Source organism: Pteropus alecto, unplaced genomic scaffold (assembly GCF_000325575.1).
Source record: "Pteropus alecto unplaced genomic scaffold, ASM32557v1 scaffold152, whole genome shotgun sequence".
Taxonomy (NCBI): domain Eukaryota; kingdom Metazoa; phylum Chordata; class Mammalia; order Chiroptera; family Pteropodidae; genus Pteropus; species Pteropus alecto.
Window position 1 is genome coordinate 1692104 of NW_006432227.1, and position 23905 is coordinate 1716008.

The 23905-nt window shown below is 40.3% G+C and overlaps 1 protein-coding gene across 4 annotated transcripts in view; it reads left to right on the forward strand.

Moving 5' to 3' along the window:
• The window catches only part of DROSHA (drosha ribonuclease III), a 107433-nt gene extending 98632 nt beyond the window's left edge, over positions 1-8801 (forward strand). For 2 of the 4 annotated variants that reach the window (XM_006907114.3, XM_015585733.2), the window contains exons 29-34: positions 201-342; positions 1542-1624; positions 1716-1819; positions 3993-4085; positions 4904-4950; positions 8386-8799. In XM_006907114.3, the coding sequence (XP_006907176.1) occupies positions 201-342; positions 1542-1624; positions 1716-1819; positions 3993-4085; positions 4904-4950; positions 8386-8516 (600 nt within the window). In that variant the 3' untranslated portion in view covers positions 8517-8799. Of the gene's footprint in view, positions 1-200; positions 343-1541; positions 1625-1715; positions 1820-3992; positions 4086-4903; positions 4951-8385 lie in introns of all 4 variants that reach the window. The other 2 variants (XM_006907113.3, XM_015585734.2) reach the window with 2 other exon arrangements.
• The last annotated feature ends 15104 nt before the right edge of the window (positions 8802-23905 follow it).

Genomic DNA, 23905 nt, shown 5'->3' on the forward strand with positions numbered 1-23905 from the left:
CAGAGTAAGTTATTAAAGAGAAGCTAGAAACGTATAGAGTTTGTCACTGCTGCTTGGGTGTAGTGATTGAGGACTTAAGCCATCATTTACCTTGGTGTCCTTATCAGTGAGATGATCTCAGGCCAGTTGGCCCCAACACAGGAGAAAGAGAGACCAGAAGTGAAATGGTTTCTAAAAGTGCCTCAATTCCTTTTGGCCAGTTGTTGCGAAGTTCTTTGGTGAATAACAGAACTCAGGCCAAGGTGGCGGAGGAGCTGGGCATGCAGGAGTACGCCATCACCAACGACAAGACCAAGAGGCCCGTGGCCCTGAGGACCAAGACCTTGGCTGACCTCTTGGAATGTGAGTCCTACGACATGAAGCTTCCTCCTAACCTGCAGATTCAAAGTTTAAGTCAAATGGACCAACGTTTATCCTTCTCAATATTAATGTGTTCTGACTAAAGAAGCCTCTTTTCTCTATTAATTTTTATTTATGCTTTCCTCTAAAGCTTGTTTGAGGGAGAATAATGTGGAATTAAGACACGTGGATAATGAATTTTATGTTCAGTCTGTGTTCCATGGTGCCACCCCTAACCCCTTCTCCGCACCCCTCCATCCTAATGCTCAGCCATCACATCCCCTTGTGTGAAACAGTAGCAGAATAAGTGGGCCATCTACTGGGCCTTGAAACCTTTTAATGTTAGGGTATTTTTGACAATTGGAATTATATACAAATATTAAAGTCTACCATGCAAAACCAGCTCATTTACAAAGTGCAAAGGCAATCTGATTATGGGACCTAAGAGAACTTTTTCTTTTCAATTAAGAAAAGTAACTTAAAGAGTAAAATTATTAAAAAATGAAGTTGAGTGATTGGTCTCACTGGCATTTTTTTTAGCTCAGTGGGAGCTATTTTTATTCCTTCTTTTAAAAACTTGCTGTTTGTTTACTTGGTTAAGGTACCTTTTAATGAAGTTGTCTTTGGAATTACTACTTATTAATGCGAAGTTGGATATATTGTCACATTGTCATTCAGCCCAGTATTACGTTTTTCTCTGGGCATATTGAATCTATAAATTGTCCCATTTCTGTTCATGAAATATAACACAGACCCTTGTAGATGGGCGATCTCAAGATTGATGTTGAGAATGGCAGGCCTTAGGATGTACTCATTCTGGTATCATACCTGATTTTCAAGTTTTATTTTGACTTATTTGATGTTAACATTGTTGTTGCATTCCCAGTCATTCTTCCTCTGCTATACAATAGCAATCTGTGTATCATTTTAACTATTCATTTAGCCCACAGCCAAATGTATGTAATTTGGTCTTTGTACTCTGTGGTTTTGCATCTTAATCACACATCTATATTGCTGCTTCTAATATTAGTGGTAAAGAGTAGCTCTTGTTTAAAGATGAAATGGTAATGTTAAAAAGTAAAGAATAAAGAGAGCCTGGAGGATAAAACCTTATTCAAACTTTCCTTAAAAGTCTAGGTCTCTTACTCTTTCTGGTAAATGGTGATGCATTGTGGTTTATTTTTAAATGTTCTCTTTTTCAGCATTTATTGCAGCACTGTACATTGATAAGGATTTGGAATATGTTCATACGTTCATGAATGTTTGTTTCTTTCCACGGTTAAAAGTAAGCTTATATAAATTTTAAGTTGGTTATATGCTTTATGCTTGGTGATCCCAGAACCCATTACTAAATGCTTTTTGGGTACTTGCTACAGGAGTTCATTTTGAATCAGGATTGGAATGATCCCAAATCTCAGCTTCAGCAGTGTTGCTTGACGCTCAGGACAGAAGGAAAAGAACCAGACATTCCTCTGTACAAGTGAGTACTCGCTGCCCACACGCCATTGGATCTGATGAGCTTAGAGTTGATGCCCCGGGAACCTGGAGGGAAAACTAATCACTGTGGGATCATCGTGACCAAGGCCCTGTGTTCCGTGGTGCCACCCCTAACCCCTTCTCCGCACCCCTCCTCAGACCTCTTAAATCTGACTCTGCCCAGCACTGAAACTGCATACGTCTCTCAGGTTTAGCTGTAAGTAAGTGGGTCACTTTTGATTATCTAGGCTTTCTCCCACCTCTAAAATGCCCTGTGAACTACTCCCTGTGAGGAAGACATATTAAGATTAGGAGACCAACATAAGAACAATTCAAATGAATAGTTTTTATATACATTTTTATATTTGTGTTCTCATTTTTCATAACCTCTGCTGTGCATCTAGATTAGAAGATTGTGTGTGCTTGATTTGTAATTGTGCTTGGGTGTCTCTCTCCACCCCTTTTTGAATCCCTGTCAGCCTCTGTCTCTACTCCCTGAGAGATATGCTCTCTCTCTCTCAGGCTCTTAGTGTAAGAAGCCGGGCAGGTCTTCACTGCTGCTGTATTATTCAAACATTTGGAACTTTTCTTCTCAGAATGTGTATTAAAAGCCACCGAGTACTTTCGAATATTCTTTGAGTGGTAGCCAAAAATCATTCACAAGGAATGCAGGTCACCACACACATACCACCAGCTTTGATGAAGACAGGAGGTTTGACTCTGAAGTAGAGTAATTATCTTGAGACTCTCATATGTTGTTGATTCAGAAGGTGGTTTCAAAGAGGAATTACAGAAAGGAAGAATTATCAAAATAGGTGGGTTGCCTCCCAAGGTATTATCTGGATAGTGTTTTTAAGGATGCTTAAAAATCTAGTTTTAATACTGGTTTACTCCTTGTCTGTGTACTCAAGGCTGCAAGCACACACATTTGTGCGTGTGTTTCACAGAGAATAAAAGCCCTCCTCACGTGGATTTTTTCAGACTTCAGCGTACTCAAGGAAAACACCAGAGTGGCAGCCAAGAATTTTAAATCCTTTTTTATGTTTTTATTTAGTCACAATACAATATAGATTTTTTCCCTGAGAGAAAAACTGAGGCCAAGAGAAGGTTATGTTATCCCACAGCAAGCTGCTGTAAACTGTCCCAAGAAGCTGTCACTGCTGAACAATGTTTCCTTTATTAGGGAAGAAAACCCAAATATTTAGAAATAGTACTTTAATATGTGGCTAATAAGCATAACAAATATCCCAACTGTATTACATGAAAGGCTCAAAATGTTTCCTCATCAAAGTGATAATTAAGGTTCAGTAAATAAAATGAGGACAGCCAACTTCTCATAACGCAGACATGATTACTATGGTAAGTGCTACCTTCAAGAAGCTATCCATGCCTTTTATCCTACGAAGAATATAAACACAAAGGAAATGACTCCGTTCCCTCCTCATAAATTTCCCAAATAAAAGTACACGATGAGCTTGTTCTTTTTCATCAAGATGCAGGAGTTATTTTGCATAGTTTTCTCAAGATTACCATGTTCATTCTTTTATCTTTGTTGGCTACTTTTAATTTCCCTTTTCCACAAAGTTATCGGTATTACTGCATTTGAAATCTTCACTACATCATTAAAATCTAGGGTACCTGGAGTTTTGTTTTTCGGCAGTTTTGTGTAGAAATGATCTCAGGTGTTTCAGAAATTAAATACATTTCATGATCTCTCAGATAAGATAACACATTAGAAAGACTCCATGAAGGATGTGAAACCATTCGGATGTGGCTTGCGATGTATTACTCAAATATATATTGTTTTTAGCTGTGATTAGCACTGAAAAACAATGAATAGACTGAAATAGTTAACTTTTCACTGCTAAAAGTTTGTTCAATATGCACACTTTGAAATTGTTTAAAAGTATTTGAACACTTTACTGTTAGACTGCAGATACTATTTATAATACTTTGGGGGAAAATATATAAATCCAGTGTTAGAATTTAAAATTTTTCTATTTCAAAAGTTCTCTATATTTGTGAGGTTAGCAAATCAAACCTTCCTTTAATTTTCTTGCTATTTTTAACTTCCTCTGTCTAAGCAATAAGTAGATGGTTTTTCTTGGAGTTATGTATTAGCAATTATAACTAAGTAACACTTTAGCATAATTAATCTTCTTCCCTTTCCCTCTCAGGACTCTGCAGACGGTGGGGCCATCCCATGCTAGAACTTACACGGTGGCCGTTTACTTCAAGGGAGAAAGAATAGGCTGTGGGAAAGGACCAAGGTATGAGAAGATATTTTTAATTTCTTCAGATGAACATCTCGTGTGTCTGAGAAGTCTCTACTTGGTTTTTCCAAACTCCACAGGCTGTCTTTTTAAATTTAGAGTGTAGAATATTCGAGGGTAATAGCAAAATGAATCCCAAGGATTGATGTCCACACCAAGCCCAGCCCCAAACTTGAGAATCAGCCTTGGATAGTGAGAATGCCATTGCATAAGGGGCTTTGGCTACCTTGGGGAAGCCTGTTACCTGGTGCACGGGCAAGATCTGTCCAGTTTTAGTTACTCAGCAGAGTACCTGACGTTGCTGAAGGCATGTTATGAAACACATTGTGCATGACATAGCCATTAGATATTTGATCTTTTATTGCTACTTACTTGAGCTTTGTGGAAATGCTAACATCTTCAGGAAAAAGGAATTATGTATATTATTACATTTCTTTGAATCCTCTAATCTATGTCTTGCACTGAGAAATGATTGGAAGTCTGTCTATACATATATTTTTTACTCTTTGCCTCTTTAAACTTTACATGAGGATGTTCAAATTTAAGTAAGAAATACTTCAAATGTAATATAAATGAAAGTTATTGTGGCATTATAAGTGTGAACGAATAACTTAAACAGGCTTTGTGTAAATAAATGACATTTCTGCATGCCCTTGTATATATTCCTATCTGTGCAATTCAGTATGTGACAGTAGAAGTAATCAGATAAAATTTTATGTACCAAACATGAAAATCAGCCTGAATAATTTGTAGCAATACCATTTGTTTTTGAAAAAATTCTTTAAAGTGTACCTTACCTTTGTTTTATTTAATAGTATTCAGCAAGCGGAAATGGGAGCAGCAATGGATGCACTTGAAAAATGTAAGCCTATCTCTTTTTCTATAATTATATGTTCATAATGTAATGAGTGTTTTATGGAGAGAAAATGGAAAATAGAAAAATGGTAAGTACCGATAAAATGTGATCTTCTTTTCTTCATAATTCTTCACACAGAGTGTAGTAGAAAGTGAGATATGTATAAAATGGGCTTCTAATTTTTTTAAAGAGTATTCCTGAATGCTTTTTGATGTTCATTTTTTTTTTTTTTTGCATGGAGTCGCACTCTTAGCCAGGTGACCCATGTGAACAACCTCGTGTTTTTGTTTCCATACATTTCTAAAAATACATTCCATCAGTTTCTAAAAATCTTACACATGCGAAGGTTTTTTTCTTTTTAGCTTTTGGCCATTGTTTCATTAAAATGGGATGATGATATTTACATACTTCTGTGAATCTTTCTTTCCTTGCTCATCTTTTCTTACTTATTACAGGCAGCCTTGCAGGTCACACATTGGCTTCAATTCATTCTTTCTTAAAGGCTGTGTAATACTTCATGCTGTGCATGTGCTGCATTTTATTTGGCTTTTTTTTTTTTTTTAAATTATTATTGTAGGTGGACACTTTGCTTCTAATTTTTTTATCACTGTTAACAATAAATGTCTATATGTTGGTGCTTTTAGTTCTGTGGGATAGAATCCCAAGAGTGGATGACTGGGCTGAAGAAACTTCAGTTACATAATTGACCATGTAGGGAACTGTGTAGTCTTTTGTAAATTGAAGTCTTAAGTGCAAGGAATTTTTCTTCTGAAGTATATTGTGCTGCACAACAGAACCTGTGGGCAAAACATGACAAAGCAATTTGATTATGCTTCAACTACCAGCAAAGTCCTGGAAGCCAAAATTGAAGAGGCCCAGGATTCTCAGCGGTGGGAGAGATTCCAGGAAAGGCACGAGGGCCAAGAGCCAGGTGGAAATCAGCAGACCGTAGCTTCCTGGGCGGGGGCAGGGGGAAGAGGAGTCATTGGGGGCAGAAGCTAGTGTAATCAGCGTCCAGTGTCCATGGAATCGTCACTGAGATTTTTCACTTGACAGTTGGGGAACTTTTTCATCTGTTATATATATAAATGCACAATCACATATTGAAATAAAAGTGAGATTCCATTTTCCACTATAAGATTGTTAAAGATTATCTTTAGAGGTTTTTGTTTGCTTTCAATGATAAAACAGTACTGGAGAGGGCCTATTCTGAGCTGACTCCCGTGTACGTACTAGTAAGAGTGAATTGTTTAAATGGCTAGAAAGCACTTTGGCCACACGCGTCAGATCATTAAAGGAGTTCACACCCCTGATCCAGAGATTTCATGTCTAGGAGTCAACCCTAAGGAAATAGTTATGAACTAAAGTTCACATACTGCGATATTTGAGACAACTTGATTTATAATAGCCAAAAAAGAAATATATAAACCAAACTGCATGTTTAATAGTAGGGAAATGTTTCAAAAATTATGGCATATTCTAGGGGTTGGCAAACATTTTCTGTAAATGTCCAGATAGTAAATAGGCTTCATAGGCCATATAGTGTCTGTCATAGTTACTCAGCTCTGCCATTGTAGCTCACAGGCCGGATGGTATGCAAATGAGTGGGTGTCTGTGTTCTGATAATACCATATTTACCAAAACAGGTGGAGGGCTGTATTTGGCCTATAGGCAATAGTTTACCAACCCTTGCTTTATCCAAATGTTGTAATATTTTGCAGCCATTAAAATAATATTTTTGAAGGTGAATGATATAGGAATATGCTTATACTAAAACAAGTGGAAAAGAAGTGAACCCATAAAATGTACCTATACTGTACTCTCGCAGTATAAGGGAGGGAGGGCAGAATGATCTTAAGTGTTTGTGTGTCTATGTAATGTATATACACATTTACATTGTATATATATGTGTGAAGTATAACTACTTCATAGGAAAAGGGCTATAAAGATATATTCTAAAGATTTATCAATGATTAGATCTGAGTGGTGGGATTTATTTTTAAAAAATGCAGATTACGTTTTACAGTAGAATTTACTGAGGAAGATAGGGTTCATCTGTAGAAACTTGCTTTATAGCTACCTTTTTAGGATTGTCTGATTTACTTTTTAAAAAGTACTTATGATACTTGAAACCTGTGTTTTATACAATACAAAAGGAATCAGTTTACTATCATTTGGGGAATAAGACTTTATTACCGTTTTATTTCTAAAACACAGATGCCATTATGATAATCCTCTTTTGTTTAAAATCGGTCACTGACTTTCAGATATACAAGGTCTTTATTGATTCACACCAGCCTTTCAGATGCTTTTCTGAGCACCCTTTCCCATCCCTTCTCATCTGGGGCGAGGATGGGATGCCGTATACGAGAGAGAGGGGGATGGTGGGCATGTGCTGCATGTTTATATCCACTTTTACTATGCTTCAGCCTTAACACACAAAATCACTTTTCCCCAGGCATGCTATGTTCTCCCACATCTCAAATTCCTCATATTTTTAAATACCAAGTACTACCTCTTGTACGTAACAGTCCCTTTTCAGGCTTGGCAGACCAGTGCCATTTTTCCTGTGTGACTGGATAACTTGTGTTGCTCTCATTTATGCTTACATTGTGACATTTGCTGTTGAGTAGTGTTTCCTAACTAAATGTGTAAAATTACTATTTCTCTTTCCATACTCGATTTCTTATTCCATTGCTACACTCATTGTAGACCACAAATGAATTGTAAATTTTAAAATCTCTATCAAGATTTCCACTGTGCCAGTACTTTTGCTCAGGGTCAAATATCAAACTAAATGTAGCTTAAACTATGCCACTGAGCGACGTTTCTCCTTTAACCAAATAAAAGTGCTCTACTTGAGTTGTTGTTGCTGATATAGTTTTGGCCTTTTCGTGGTAAACTTTAAAAATAGAATGATAAGCAACAGTGACTTAGAATGTGACCTCTTTTTGTCTGATCCGTTTTTGCACTTTTCAGAAGCTTTAATTCTTGGTGAATAACAGTATGATGATATCATTATTTGTTTGACATTTTTGGTTTGAGCTTTGCGAAAATATACAACTCCATTTTGCTGTATCCTTTGCTCTCTCCCTGAAAATCACTTCTTGCTAGGAGAACTATGTTTAAACACTTACCTGGAATCATTCTGAAGCTACATGTCTATGTTTTAATATTCCAGTATGTCTTAGTGCTTTTTATACCCAAGGCGACAGCATATATTGAAACCTAGAATCGGATGCTGATCCAGACTTCCAATGTGTTTCTGAAGGATAAAAGAATAAGGGAAGCAAATGAACAATTTTTTTCTCTTGCCTTATAAAATACAACTATATATATTTCATATGAATATATGTTTGCATGTGTATATGTTTAATTTGCATCATTCATTGCACTAGTGGCTATCCTTTATTAAGTATAAAATATATCTCCTCGTGTCAGATAACTTTCCCCAGATGGCCCATCAGAAGCGGTTCATTGAACGGAAATACAGACAAGAGTTAAAAGAAATGAGGTGGGAAAGAGAGCATCAAGAGAAAGAGCCAGATGAGACTGAAGACATAAAGAAATAAAGGAGGACACGGAAGTGGTGGCATATTTACTTGCTTAATAACTGTGACTGTTGCCCATTGAGACCTAGCCTAGTTTTCCTACAGACAATGAATGAAGTGTGCCCGTTGAAATAAAACACAAAGTCAAATCGCTCTCGTTGTTTTACTGATCTGATATTCTGTTTTTAGCTCAATGGTCTTTACTACCAAATATTTTATTTCTATTTAATGGAAAACTTCACTTTAGTGGATGTATATATTCCTTTATTTTTTTTTTTCTTTAAACAATAAAATTTAAAAAGTTCATTCTTTGTGAAATAGATCCTGTTGTTCTATCTTCTTCTGAGATTGTGACTCCAGACTTTCAACCGACAAGTGAAAAATTCACTTTTTAGATATTCGGCCTATTCTCTGCTAACATCTATACTTTTTGAAATATCTGGATTACTAGCTAGATTTTTCAGCTTTCATCCGGATGTTTATCAAGTTCTCAGCTGCAAATATTGAACTTACCCCTCTCTAAGCAGTGAATCCTTTGTAGACGGAATCTCTTTAACATTTAACTGGCTAATGACAGAGGGAAAGAAAAGTGATATTTGAGTCACATATATTCTTTGAATCATTAGAATAGGGGAGAAATCACGATTCTAAGACAGATGACTCTTTAAAATCAGTCTCTCATCCTGGGATTAGTAGACATTGATTTGTAGCCTACTTCAGGGAAGTTTCAGAACCTCCTGAAATTGTATTCAATTTTATGCTTATGTTTGGGTTTTGGGAGAGGGTGGGAAGCTGGAAGAGAAGCTTCATAGCTTTCATCAGTTCATAGTGGTCTTTACAACAAAGGGCTAACATTCCATTAAAAGATATGACATTTTTTAAAAAGCATTATTTCAAGCAACATCACTGGTCTTATTAATAAAGGCAGAACTTATTTTGTTCTTAATGAATGTGTTTTTATTATTTTAGCAAATATATAGTGAATGCCTACTATGTATTAGGCACTGTTCTAGGCTCTGGGGCTATAGCAGTGAACAAAACAACACTCCCTACGCTTGGGGAGGTGAGCTTCTGTACAAGTGCAGGAATACACACACTAGACAAGGAAGTAAAACATGGGGATGTAAATGATGGCCCAAACTAAAGCAGGGTGCTGGATGGGTGGGGAGGAAGGGAGCATAGGCCAGACAAGGCTTCGCAGAGTAGTTAATACTTGAGTTAACCAAACCTTGAAAATGAGAAAGGAGCTCTCAAGATGGGGGAGGCCATCATTTCCTTCCAAAGTAGAAACAGGATTAGATGGCAAGAATATGGATTAGGAGCCTATTGTGATGTTCCTTAGGGGGTGCGACGAAGGCCTGAATTAAGGAATTGCGAGTGGGGTGCTGGGATGGAACAGATTTGAAAGATACATAGAAAGTGGAACCTACAAGACATGAAGCAGGGCAAGGTGTCTCCACTCAGCAACATTGGCATTTTGGACCAGATCATTCTTTGTCGGAGGCGAGAGGGGCTTGTCATTGTGAGATGTTTAGTTGCATTCCTATCCTCTACCCACCAAACCAGTTGCATCCCTTCCCCCAGTTGTGACAACTGAAAGTGTCTCCAGACATTGCCAAATGTCCCCTGGGGGCAAAATCAACCCTGGTTGAGAACTGCTAGTTGAGAGCTGCTGTTAAAATATGACACATGAAATAAAAGCAAGTTCTTACTTAGGAATTAGGGGTTTGGAGAGAATTATTCTAAGATTTATTAGTACTTGTAGTATCTGCTATATCCTGGGCAAGGAGCTCACTATTTAGAAAAGGAAATACATACACCCATGTACATCGGGTGCCACATGGAGGGTGAGAGAGGGAGTGACTCATTCCTTCTGAAGGAAGGGCGGGAGTCAGAGGAGGTCAAACCTTGAGAGATGATGTCAGTCCTTCTGGCTGTTGGCTTTGTTTCCCATGACAAAAAGCCTTTCTTCAGGGCAAACATTTTAATTTTTTAACTCCAATATTATGATACCTAACAAAATTATCCAAAACTCCTTAAATAACTTCTAATGACCAGTCCGTTTTCAGATACACTGCTAAGTTTGTCCAAGTAAAGATCAAACAGGAGCCATACATTGCTTTTGGTGTTTATGTCTCTTAAGTCACTTTTAATCTAGAACATTCCTCTACTTCCCTGTTTTTCCTAACTAGTTGAAGAAATCCAGTCCTCTGTTCCATGGACTTTCCCACATTCTGGGTGTGATGATGCTTTGCTTTCTTGTGGTATTGTTTACTTTTTTCCTTTATCCTCTGTATTAGATCTAAAGGCTTGATTTTAGATTGAGGTTAAAAATTTATGGGAAATATATATTACAGGGTTTCTCTCCCCCACTCTACCCTCCATAATAATTATTTCAACAGTACCAGTTCTCAAGTTATTTTGGGTAGTTGTGATAGTTAATTATATGTCAACTTGGCTAGGTAAGAGACATTGTTTAAAGTAGCTAAGACTGGTTATTTGTTGTAACCAATAAGGCCACATTTCTTATCATGGCATGAAATTCCTTCATGACCAGACATCTGTCTCTTCTGCTGGCCCCTACCCCATCACACTACATTCCAGCCTTACAGAACAATTTGCAGGTATTTGAACACATTCTACATTCTCTTACCTCCAGGTGGCCTGCAATAAGCCACCTCCTTGCTCATTATCTCTTACTCATTTTGGGGGCCTCGGCTCAGGTACTGTCTCCTGTGAGCCTTTCCTTGGACTTAAATTTAGGTTAAGTACATCCTTGGGCCTCTTTCCTGACACACTGGTCACACCGTATGTATTGTTACTGTCTCTTGTCCCACCCATCTTCCCCTGCTGGACTACAAGCTCCTGGCGGGCAGGACCATCTCTTTTGCACCATAGGCTCTTCGTGGGCTCTCCATCACTGTTGGCTGGATAGAATTAGCCTCACTGCTTCTTGCTACCCTTCTACAAGCCTCAACAACCCTAAAGCAGAACTCTCAACCTCCTCCAAGCAACCCTCCTGTAGGAACTCTGAGGCTACGGCGAAGAGAATGACCCAGTGGAGGCCGGAGCATCTACACCTCTCTGATCTGCACATGGACTTGGTTGGGAATGAGATGCTAAACAGGACTGCACAATGGTGGGATCCAGCAGGAAGCAGAGGAGCTCATTCTCTCTTGCCTTCCCCGAAGCTGTGGCTCTCGCACCTCTCAGAGGTAGGGAGCTCACATAAATGGACAAGCAGACAAAGAATAGCTCCAGGAGCTTCATTCTAGATGATGAGATAGAGCCATAGAAACCCGAAGAAAGGCTTGGTCATCAGCCACACTACCAATAGGTGATTTGGGATAGGCTTTAGTCACTGGAGCCCGTAATTTCCAGCAGCAACTCCCTCTCCAATATTCCTTGCTATGGACAAATGATCTCTATTCAGTTTCATATAATTATGTTATGTAAACAGCTCTGAGTTGCCACCTCCAACTAGATTGCTACTTCTGTTTAGAAATTAGGGAGCTGCTGTAAGCAAATAAGGGCAGAACCCCCAGTTTCCTCACAAGACCACCCCGACCAGATTCTCCATCTTGTCTTGAATTGCCAATGGCCCAGAGACATCCGTTGGAAGAGACTCATTTCAGATCTCTGCCAGTAACCCAGCAGTGAGTGAACACAGCCATCCCATCACCCATATAGCTGCTTCTGAAAGTTTTCTTTTTGTTTCTGCCGAAACAGTTTTCAGGTTAAGGAAGAAGTTTTAAACGAAGTTTAAGAAAAGAAAAAAAAAAAAACAGCTAGCTAATCATTTGTATGCTGAGTATTAGCCCATCACAATTGGAGCCTCTCAGATAAAACAACTCATAATGAAAATGCAGCAAGACCCTTAACTGTAGCGATTCTAATGCTCACCTCTATTATTATAATAATAGGGGTCTCACATGGAGCTGTTGAGAGCAGTGGCTGCCCCTGACTAGAATTCAACCAGAAAGATCAAGAGAGAGCCCTAATTGCCTTTCTTCTCAGATCAAACAATTGACTTAATTCTCCAGGCCTACACACCACAATGTGTTTGAGGAGATTCAAATAGGTTACTACAGAGGATTAAGGTTTTCTCTGCAGATTATACTTTTATGCCCTGTAGTTCATTGCTTGAAGTGTTAAGTAGGTTTGTCAAAATAAGCAGGGCTGGAATGATTTTTTTTTTTTTAGAAACGTACAAATCACACGCTCTCGCTGAGTAACAAGGGAGGTCTGATTTTTTTGCTCTCCCTCCTTTTTTAAAAAAATAAAATTAATGGTTGAAGCTTGGAAGTGGGGAAGAAATTAACCGTATTAAAGATTAGTTGGAAATTTCAAGAGCTATCTCAGATCAGGAAAATAAAAATGTGGGTTTTATTGTGTTTCGTCTCCTAAAAATTGTTTCGTGAAATGATGCAGCTGAAGAAGCCATATAAAGAGAAGGGATTTTTCTTGCGAATGCTTAACTGCCTGAAGAGAAGGTCCAGAGGGGCTGTGAAATCAGACCCTGGAGGCTTCTCTGTGGTGCTGTGTTAATCAAGGTTATTTTGCTCACTAAGATTTCATTTCTGCTTAAAGGAATTGGTGGCAAAATAAGCTTTCATTTTCTCACAATAGCGTATGCCCAAGAAAGGGCACTTGTCGGAAAGTCTTCAGTAACATTCTGTCCTCGATTCCACAGGTGGCTCAGTTGTCCTCCCTGGTCGCCCAGAATGTGATCCTCCTTAATCAAAGGGTTATTCAGCGAATTTACCCAGGTCATTAACTGCACAGAACTTTGGTGACTTGTACTGTGCCCTCTTCTTCACTTCCCTTGGGTCCATCACTCTTAGCAAAGCTACATTAAGTAGCCTAATTGATGTTACCACATCGCACAACGTACCTGGTAAATGTAAAGTGCAGACTAGGTAACGCCCTGACGATGACTGGACACCTTGAAGTGTAAACATTCCCCGGAACCATAGCAATTTTGTTTTTGGCCAGCTTGGCACAGTCACAGTTACTTCTGAAGTCACCTTCCAGTGTTTCCGGGACTCAGTTCCATGGACTGGGTCTTGGCAGGTGCCAGAAAAAAACCTTCCTCTTGCTTTGATCTCTCATCTCCTCTGGTGTGGGCCTGGCTCCATTTTCCTTAGCCATGTCTCTGTCTTCCCATGTGTAAGAAATCCTTAGAGACAGCAGCATTTACTAATATTTCCAAAGCCCCAACAGAGATGCTCTCCGCACCATCATGCTCCCCAGTGTTCCGTGGGCCTGGGAAAGCTCTTCGGTCCTTTGTAACCCCTCCCCCAAGGAGGGAACTTGCTGGTAACCGCTAGGCAGAGTTAAGCAGTGAGTGTGGGGATGCAAGATTGGCCTGGACAAAGCTGAATTGCAGAGGAAAGGAGAGAAACCAAAGGCCTAGAGGGAAGGCAAGACAGCGAGACTGAAGTGGCCAGCGGTTCTCGGAGGCTGGGAGTAACCAGGGTGGTGAGAGAGGAAGACGGGCAGCTGAGCAGAGGACGGACGGAGACAGGGTGTGAATAGGGAAGTGGAGAAGAAGAGTCCAGTGCAGGTTAGGGGGCACTAAGTGCTGCCTGGTCAGCATTGCAAACGCTGTGAGCATCAGCACCACACCCATTGCTCGGTAACGGAAGAGAGCAATAGAACAGTGTCCAGTCCAGTGGCCAGACTGCCCATGGGGGAAAGACTGAGACCACACAGGGCCCCATCTCATCTGGTCACATCGCCAAGGAGACTGGGAGTCTGGTTTTTAACTCTGCTAGCTTTTCGCGTCTCTCTTCCCTTTTCTGTCACATTTCCTTGGGGGCGGCGGCCATTCCCATTCTGACTGAGTCCTAAATAGAACCCTCTGCCCTTTCAGTCCATAAGCCTCAGCCTTCTCTGTGTATAGAACGACTTTTCCTTAGAGTCTTGTATAAATTAAGTCCCTGGGTGGCATGGCAGCATTTACATCGATGAGGACCTCTGAGTTCCTTGGAGTCAAGTGCAGAATGAAAGCTTTAGTGTAGTGCTCAGCACACTTTTTGTGTAAAGAGCCAGAGAGTGTGTATTTTAGGTTTTTGTGGACCAATAGGCAAAATGGAGAATATGTAGGTACTCTTAGAACAAGAGAGAAAGCAAATTTTCACAAATTTTCTATTAGTAAAATTCAAAGCTTTATAGGCATTGACATTTGAATTTCATATATTTTTTTAAATGCCACAAAATATTCTTTTCATCTTTTAAAAATTATTTAAAAATTTAAAAACCTTTCTTAGCGTGTAGGATGTGTAATAACAGGTGGTGGGCTTGGCTTGGCCCACTGGCTGTAGTTTGCCAACCCCTGTTTTAAGAAGAATGAAAAATGTCACTATCAAGGAATCTCTACTGAAAACACTCTGCTCTTCCCATAGCCCTGCAGACTTGATTGTCATGATCTGGATAAAAATGCTGGTCATCAAAACCTCAGTTCCAGAATCAATGCCTGTGGTTTATGACAGGTAGGCAAAATGACAGTTACAGAATTTTCTACTCTTTTTCCAGATAATTAGGCCTCGGGCCCAAATGCCTTTGTAATTAACGCTGGCATATTCCTTAAGCACGTGCCCTTTATCTGAGGTCTGCGCCCAGGACCACAATGGTGATCTTACATTTTTATGGCAACATACGGTTTTCAAAGCATTTTAACATCCAGTATCTCATTAGATCTTCTTAACAACGCAAGAGGTTGAAAGGGTAATTATTATCCTCATTTTATGATTGAAAAGAACCTGTGTAAAACCAAGGCTTCAGGAAGTGAAGCCTGTCTCAGGCTGTCTGAGAGGAGGCATCTGGTAGTGGATAGGATCGGACCTCAGGTGTGGCTACGAGCTGGGGCCACAGCAGCAAAGATAGAACTGGAGCTTTAGTCAAGAGGGGTGACAGCCAAGAGAGAAAATAATCTCACTAACATTTAAAGAATTGGTACACATATCAAGATGAAAAAAACACTCCCTCTTTGAATATTTCCAGAAATATGTGGCTTTGTTTATTGTAACCTAAAAGCATATCTTAAGGTAAAAGCCTCCAAAAGCTGAATAAATCCAAAAGATAAAAAGAATAGACTTCAAGGTGATAATTATACTTCCAAAAACAGCCCCAGGATACTTCTAAGGGCTGGGACCAGCAACGCATGCTTTATTACCATCCATGTTAAGGTCTTAAAGCAGGCAGCAAAGAGAATATTAAGAAAATCACAGACACCCTGAAGGAAGGCATGGATTGGGACACAAAGACAGTGATTGTGACCTTTTCTCACAGATCCTAGTGAGATCACAGAGGCCTGAGACTTTAATGGTTAGTGGCTAGGCTATCCGACTGCCCGCTTGTAGCCGACTTCCTTCTGGGGAGAGGTCAGGGAAGCAGGGGTAGCCTGCTGCTGCTGTCTGCTTCTATCACAGCCACACGGTGACATCACACAAGCCCAAGTCCTTTGAACACTGCCCTCAGGAAGTGTTACTTGATGACAGAACCGATGCACTTGAAAGGTAGTGGTTAAGAGCGAGAGCACTCTGGAGTCACACTAACCTGGGCTCACATTCCAAGTCCTCCCTATACTGTCCTTGCCCTTGTGTAGTTCATGGTTTATAAGGGAGGATACTATAGTACATCATCGGCTTGTGGGGAGCATTAAATGATATAATGAATGTAAATGCCTGGCATGTAGCAGGTGCACAGTAAATGTGCACTGTCAGTCATGGGTGTTATTTATTAAGCCCAGTAGTAAACCTGAAATGACTAATGACTCTGAAGAGGCAGCTGAGTAGCGGAAGAAAAAGCATTGGGCTAAGATTCAAAAGACTTGAGTTGATGTCAAATTCTGACCCTTGGGGAGAGAGAGGTTAAGTCACCTGAGGAAAGCCACTCTTGGAGCCTGAGTTGCCTCATCTCAGAAGTGGAGTTATTAATGTCTATTTCACAAGGTCATTGGGAGGATTAAGTAAGATGGTCCAAAATGGCTTTATGTGCCCTATTATTATTTAGTGCCCCCAAAATGTTCACGGCAAACATCTCTAAACACAGCAGTATATACATATTTATATGTATGCCACATCCCATTCCATAAAAAATTTGAGACATTCTTCAAACCTCAAGCAAAGCTCAATAAATGAAAAGAATCCACCTACATAAATAAAAAGAATGCACACAAAATAATGAACCATAAATATGATTTAAAAACTGGGAATAGGTAAAGGTAAGAACAAAAGATCTGGGAGCAATAAACATTCAAAATTGTAGGTCAGAAGATTTTGTCTACTTTATTGTTTAAAACCGAATATCCAATTTATCTCTTAGTTTTTTGAGAAAAACAGATGTGATTTTTCATTCTTATTGGAAAAAAATATGTATCATCCTGCTCTCTCCTCTCACCTCCTCCCCTCCCTTCCTTTTCCCCTTGCCTCACTCCATTCTTCAAGAGAAGCATTAGTTTCAACCCTTACTACAGCCTTGGCAGGGTAAGTAGTTGAAGAATCTATGGCTCAGAGAGGTTGCCTAGCTTGCCTGAGATCACACAGCTATTAGGAGACAAGGTGGGGATTCAAATTCACATCCAAAGGCACCAAAACCCTTGCTCCTTCCACCATACTGTAAGTAAAATTGTTCAGCGAGGGCCTTCCTGAGCTGCAGCAGGTAGGGAGGCTACTTCCTAGAGAGTTAGCCAGGGACTGTCTTGGTGCTCTCACTCTCTGCTCAGTGCGTAAGTCAGCAGAAAATCATTTTTTCAAGACAAAAGAAGTGAACCCTCTCATTATCTCAGTGTTGGCCAAGCAGAACTAGCCTTCATCAAGGGCATCTTCTGGGGATACCGAGGAAAGAAAGAGGCAGTTGACTGTCCTTGGGCTCCTAAATGAACTAGCCGAGGCCAGTCGCACAGGTGCCCTCCTCAGCCAGCAATTGCTGAAGGCTCATGTGATGTAAACATGAGCGAGGGTATGACAGATTCTCACAGAAAGTGCTCCGAAACCAGAAAGAAAATTTCGTCTTAGCCCTGGGTGGTGCAAGGACAGTGCAGAGCACATTTGACAGCTGGACTGGAATAAGGCAAGACAAGGAGGAAAACAAAACGATTCTCAAAGTCCCAACCAGCCGGCCTTTTACTCAGTTCCAGGAACTGATACCACAACTCCATTGTCCAGAATTCCCAGTCATCATAACTAAGTGAGGTTCAAGTTTACTGTATAGTATATAGTATATAGTTCCCACTGGTCTTTTTAATACATCTATAAAGTCCTGAGTTAAGATGCTCCTCCAGGCACCATCGTATTGACATCTGGGCTGGAGGAACCTTGCCATTATTGCAGCCCAGAGTAAGTAACACTTGTAATTTTAACAAGGTTTATGTCTCTTTGGGTTGCTATAGATTATGTTAACTTGGATTCCCAAATGCATTTTGCAGTAGGTTCATTACAGGGGCACTGAGTGACTGAGAGTGCAATGTATTCGAGTGATATCCTACAGAAAATGTGGCATCTAATCTCTTTTCTTCTAGTGTCTCTTGATCAAAGCCAAGGGCTTGGCACCAGTGGTACAGCTTGGGGAAGGCAATTCTACAGAGGTTGAGACCACTTGGTTCAGTTCTATGCCTTCTGCTGTCAAGTTTGATCAAAGGATAGACTTTATGTGGCATTGAGTCATATATATCATGTCTTTTAAATAACTGCCCATCAACATCACTTTTCTAAACCTGAGGTTTTGATAAAAATCGGACAGTTGACAGCTTAGTGTTATATTTTTGGACAATATGTCAATTGAGGATAGAACAATGTCTTTTGGAAATAAAACAAACAGATGGCAATTTGATACTATTTCCTGAAATGTACGTAGGCAAAATATGCCCTTGGCTTGGGTCGATAGCCATTTGACCACTGCATGGAAGCCAGATGCAGAACACTAGACTTGTTCTTAGGAAATAGTTTGGGGTGTTTCTGGTACTTGAAAAAATGATTAATTAAGTCCTGAAAATTTTATACTATAGAGCATGTGAAGAAGCTTTGGGCCTCTAAACCATTGGAGCACTTGTTACTAGTTCTCCTCAATGACGATACAAAACTTGGATAATGTGCTCACAGATAACACAATTTTGACCAAAGCAATGTTCTGACGGAACTGCCAGGATGCATTAATTGAAAAATGTACGTGTTTTAGTTTCTAAATAAATGTATGTGTTTTGTGAGATAATTGGATCTGAACCAATTACATTTTGGGCAGGGTCTGCCGAAAATGATTTTAGGTGTGCCCTATAATTAGTTAACTGAGGGCCCTCTGAATCAGAAGGGTTTGCTCATTATCAAATGTAATTTGGAGGAATTTGAACCATAAATCCCTGGCTATAAGGATTAGTCATCTTTAGTCATGGTATTTTAAAGAGAGCCCAAAATGAAATCCTTGCCTCTAGTTCGAATGACAAACATTCGCTGATAGGACCAGTGAAGGAAGATAAGATATAAGAGGTGACCAAGACAAAGAAATTTGAGAGAACATTTCCCAGGCCTGATATCACTCTAATGAATTGTAATGCCACATTAGTAAGACCAGAGTATCTGGGCTTCACAAATTAGTCCTTACCCACTCTGCTGATCAGCCAGCTTCCTTGATTCTGTCGTCTCATGCTTGGTGGGTATCAGGTCCTCCCCAGTGCTTATCTGACTTGTGGAAGGCGGGGGTAGAGGATAAGTCCCCACATAAAATTATAGCAGGGGCTCCACCTGGCCAATGAGAATTTACAGAGGCTGCCAAAGCAGCTCTTCCTGTATGGGAGGAGAACCCCTTCCAATGGTAATTTCTTCTTCTGGCAGTTGCTCAGACGTTTCACCCTCTCTCAGTCTCAGTTTCCCTAAGGAAAAGGCTAGGAAGTTATGCTCAGAGGGTCATGGCTGCATGAGAAATAGGGCTGTTTCCTGTTGATTTCCCATCGATTCAGCCCCATCTGGATTCTTAGAGTAGAACTGTTTGGAGAGTAGACGTGGCTGAGAGTGTTTCCTGGGGTAAGTAAGGCTGAAATGGACAACCTCCTACTTTGTTTCTCTTCCTCTTTGATGGGACCTAGAGATCCTCCACTTTCCTTTCTCCCTCTGTGTTCTTTGAGCTCATCTGCCCTCTGCTTGAATGCTGCTTCCAGAGTCAACGGAAGCAGGAGGCAGCTGGGCCTTTCAGATCTAGTCATGCAGTTTTTAGCTCCTACTATTGGACAGATGCGTGAGAATCAGGGCTTCCCACAGCCTCTTCTTGCTCTGCATGGCACAATACTTGTTCCTGGAGAGCACCTGCTGGTTCACCATGACTCTGTTCAGGTCTTGGGATCCACATCTGATGACCAGGTCATCCTTGGTCTGATCCTTGGCCTGGGAAAAGCCATGCTGTCATGGTACTTAGCCAGTGGCTCCCTGGGTGCTGGCCAAGGTGCTGATCAGGGGGAGTCGGAACCCAGAAATCTGCAAATGCAACTCCTGCAAGGCAATCGAGCTGGATCCTTGTCCTGATTAAATGTTCTAGTGACCTCCTCCTACTTGGGAGGGACAATCACCACTATGCATCTGGGGGCTGCAGGGGTGATCCCCCCTCAGCCAGGTTTGGGGGATATGTGCTCTAAGGCCAGCGCATTCAGCAAGAGCACAGAGTTTTATTTTGGGCAGAGGCACAAAAAGGGTAGAGGATGAGGAGCTTGGGGTTAAGGTTCCCAGGGTGGAGGCCAGGGTGCTCCAAGGAGCTAGGTAGGGGCAGAAGACAGATGGTTATGAGGGACCGCAGGAATTGCCAAGGTGGTGAGACAGGCTAGAGGGTGGCGGTAAGGCAGAGGTGGGAGACAGGAGGCAGGGGGTGGGGCCTAGACTATAGCAGAAAGGCCCGTAGTGAGTGCGGGGAGGGGCCAGAGTGGGATTTGGCCAGGATTGTCTTCCAGAGGGTGCAATATCATGATGGCAGAAGGTCCCTGGGAGGGCTTATTGGGGAATTCCTTCCCTCTCTTTGTAAGTAAGTGCATGATAGCTATCTGTACTGTTATTTTATTAGGTGAAATTCTTGTTTTCAAAGAGTTTACCTTTTAGTTGATGATATATTCACTCAGTAGAGAGTTAAATAAAAATTCAATAAGTGTTATTTAGAATGAATGGGAGTTCTAATAAGGGAGAATTGACAAATGAGATGGAGTGACTGAAGGAGGCAACATACAGAAACTGGAATATGATCTGAATCCTGAAGAATGGGGCAGGTTTTGAAGAGGTAGAGTTTGGAGTCAGGTGTCTCAGGTAGGAAGAACGTATTGTGGCTGAGTTGAGTAAGACATGTTATGAAGAAAAATACAGTGGGCTAGCCATGATGGAAACAAGGAACAAGTGAAGGAACAAGTGGAAAATGCTTAGGAGTTAGCAAGGAGCCCACAGTGATGTACCCTTTCAGGAATATGGAGGAAAGAAGGCTGTTAATACATAATGGGCCAGAGCTTAGATATGCCAGGTCACCTTAAGTACCAAACTATGCTCCTGATCTAGAGAATTGTGCTGTAACAAGATAGAATCTATAAAATTAACACATATAAAGAGAACAATCAGAAAAAAGTAGAGTTAGTCTTAGAAGCCTACCAAATGAAATTTGGCCATTCCTGTCAAACACTGTCAAGAACAGAGTTTTACCCAAATGATTTCCAGTCTGCTCTCATTGTTAAGAGCATAGCATGGAGAGATGCCAGCATCAGAGAGCTTGAGTATATATTCAATAAGATGATTAATAAATGATCTATTAAATACTCAGTCTGATTCTTCTCTTTCTATACTCACTAAGCATTCTTTTGATTGGAATTTAGCACTCCTTTTTGACTTGCCTACAGAGAGACAGTTACTGATCACAGGCATTTCAAGTATTGAAAGACATTTCAAGTATCTCTACAACAAGAATTTCTTACTGCAAAGTAATAGCTGGCATTCTGGTTTTCTACATCATAGTCATGAGTTTGTCTAATGGGAAAGATCCATCTTTGGTTTCTGAGGCTGACTGCCAGACACTGGACGGTGGTCAATTTGCTGGCACAAAAATGATCATCATGTAAGGTTTCTTGAGGATAAACTTGCCATGGGTGGAGAAAGTGCTATATGGAGCATGATTATGGAGGGTCTAAAATGCCAGTGTGATGAGTATTGAGTTTATTCTATAGATATTTGGGTGTGATTCAGGTCCATGAATACAGACTGAGCACTTGCTACAGGAAAGGCATTGCTCTGTGGGGGAGGAAAGCATTAGTTAACAATGCAGTGGGAGAGGCAGCTCCTCACAAGACTGTGTATGATGAACATTGAGATAAAGGTAGAAAATAGACTTCAGGGAGGATGTGGCATTCAAACTGGGCCTAAAAGAAGAAGGATGATTTTTAACTGGCAGCACTAGGGGAGAGGCCGTTTTAGGATATCGGAGCAACATAAGGGATGACAAGACACTCCTGTGCCTGAAGAGGGGTGATGAGTATGGAAAGAAGAAAGGTTGAGTGGAGCGGAGACGACCTTGATCAATGGACTATGCAATAAGTGATGGTTTTGTGAACAGTGATGCAAATAGATTTTATTTCTCTTTAGAAAAAAATGGGTTAAAAAAAAGACATTTGGGAGAAGAAATATAAATTTTAAGACGTGTTACAACGTGTCAGGTGAAAGTTGAGGAAAAGCCTGAACTAGAGGCGTGCAGGGAAGATGGGGAGGGGAGTGGAGAAAAGAGCCAGTTACAGGGCAGAGTTCTTGACTTGGTGGCTGAGGGGCTTCTACAAGTCCCATGGTGAACTAAGGGGATGCACAAACCTTAAAAGTTTTGTGTCAAATCTCGTGGAAGTGCAAGTGTGAAATTAACTGGGGAGAAGACTCTGTTAGCCCTCATCTCCCCACATGCACAACTGGACACAAATGGGTGGTTCTATTTTTGGGCACGACAGCCTGGGTCAGTGGTACTCTCTGCAGTTGGAGATCAGAGAGACTCATTCTCAAGACTACTACAGGGCACATTTTGCCTTTACTGGATTCCTAAATTCCAAAATAGTGTGAAAACATTACTTTTCTAGAAAAATGTTGAGGTAAAACTAGCAACATATGCAAATAATTTTTTGCATATCTAGGAGAATGATGCTGTCATTGACTGACACATGATGTTCAGAATGAGGCACAATGCAAGAAAATGTGCTTTTTCCTGCCAAGTTTTGTTTGAGTTGCTGGTCAGAGAGCCCACTAAAGATCTACCAAACAAGCTGAGAGCTCAGATGATACGGTCTGAGCTGCAACTCTATGAAAGAGTTTTTTTAGAGAAATTGAGGTGACAATAAAAACAATAGAAAGGAATGAGTATCCCTCAGGAAGAGTGTAGACTGAACAGAGCAGAGAGTCAAATGACTTTCAGTTAAGGGCTCTGGGACATAACAGTCCAGGCGTATTGTTAAGAGAAGCCTGGATGAGAGTGAGAAGGTCCGTGGTCCAAAAGGAAAGGAAATAGTCACTAAAGTACTTGTTTTCCAAAAGCAGTGAGGACAGAGTCTAAGAATAGTGGGGTTGTCAAAAATGCCAAACGTGTGCAGAATATTAAGTAGGGAGGTCCAAGAAAGATAGCCATATTTTAAGAAGAGTAGAATTGTGAAGCTGAGACTTTATCTTACCATGGTCTTACCTCTGTGTTTGGTATCTCCCTGCATCTTCATGAATAACGGTTTACTACATTCAATTCCTTCTCAACTCCAAATCAGGAAAAAGCGGATGAGGTCAGAAAGGAGGCTGGAAGAATCAAGGTCTATCACAAAGAAATGAACGGTGCTCTTCATATGTCTGAGGCATTTTTTCCTCTTTCTGTATCTTGAGATGTTGTCACCTTAACCCCACAACACAACAACTAAACAATACCTAATATACGTTATGTTAAATTTTTAGGCCTAGTGCATATTTGTTTTTGAAAGCTTATCATAGTAGTTTTTAAAAATTGATGATTGGTAGCATACCTTATTGAATTCACTTTTTTAAAATTAATTTATTGGGGTGACAATGGCTAAAAAAATATAGGTTTCAAGTGTACAATTCAATAATATCTCACATGTATATTGCATTGTGTCTTTACCACTCAATTGCCTTCCATCACTATATATTTGACCCCCTTTACCCTTATCTACCTCTTCCCTGTCACCCTTCCCTCTGGTAACCAACCACTAGACTGTTGTCTGTGTCCATGAGTCTCTTTGTCATATTCATTTGTTGCTTTCAGTTTTATAGCCCACATATGACTGAAATCATGTTTCTCAAATTTTTCTGTCTGACTTATTTTGCTTAGCATAATAATCTCAAGATCCATTCATATTGTCACAAATGGCAGTATTTCCACTTTTCTTATGACTGAGTAATATCGCATTGTATATGAGTACT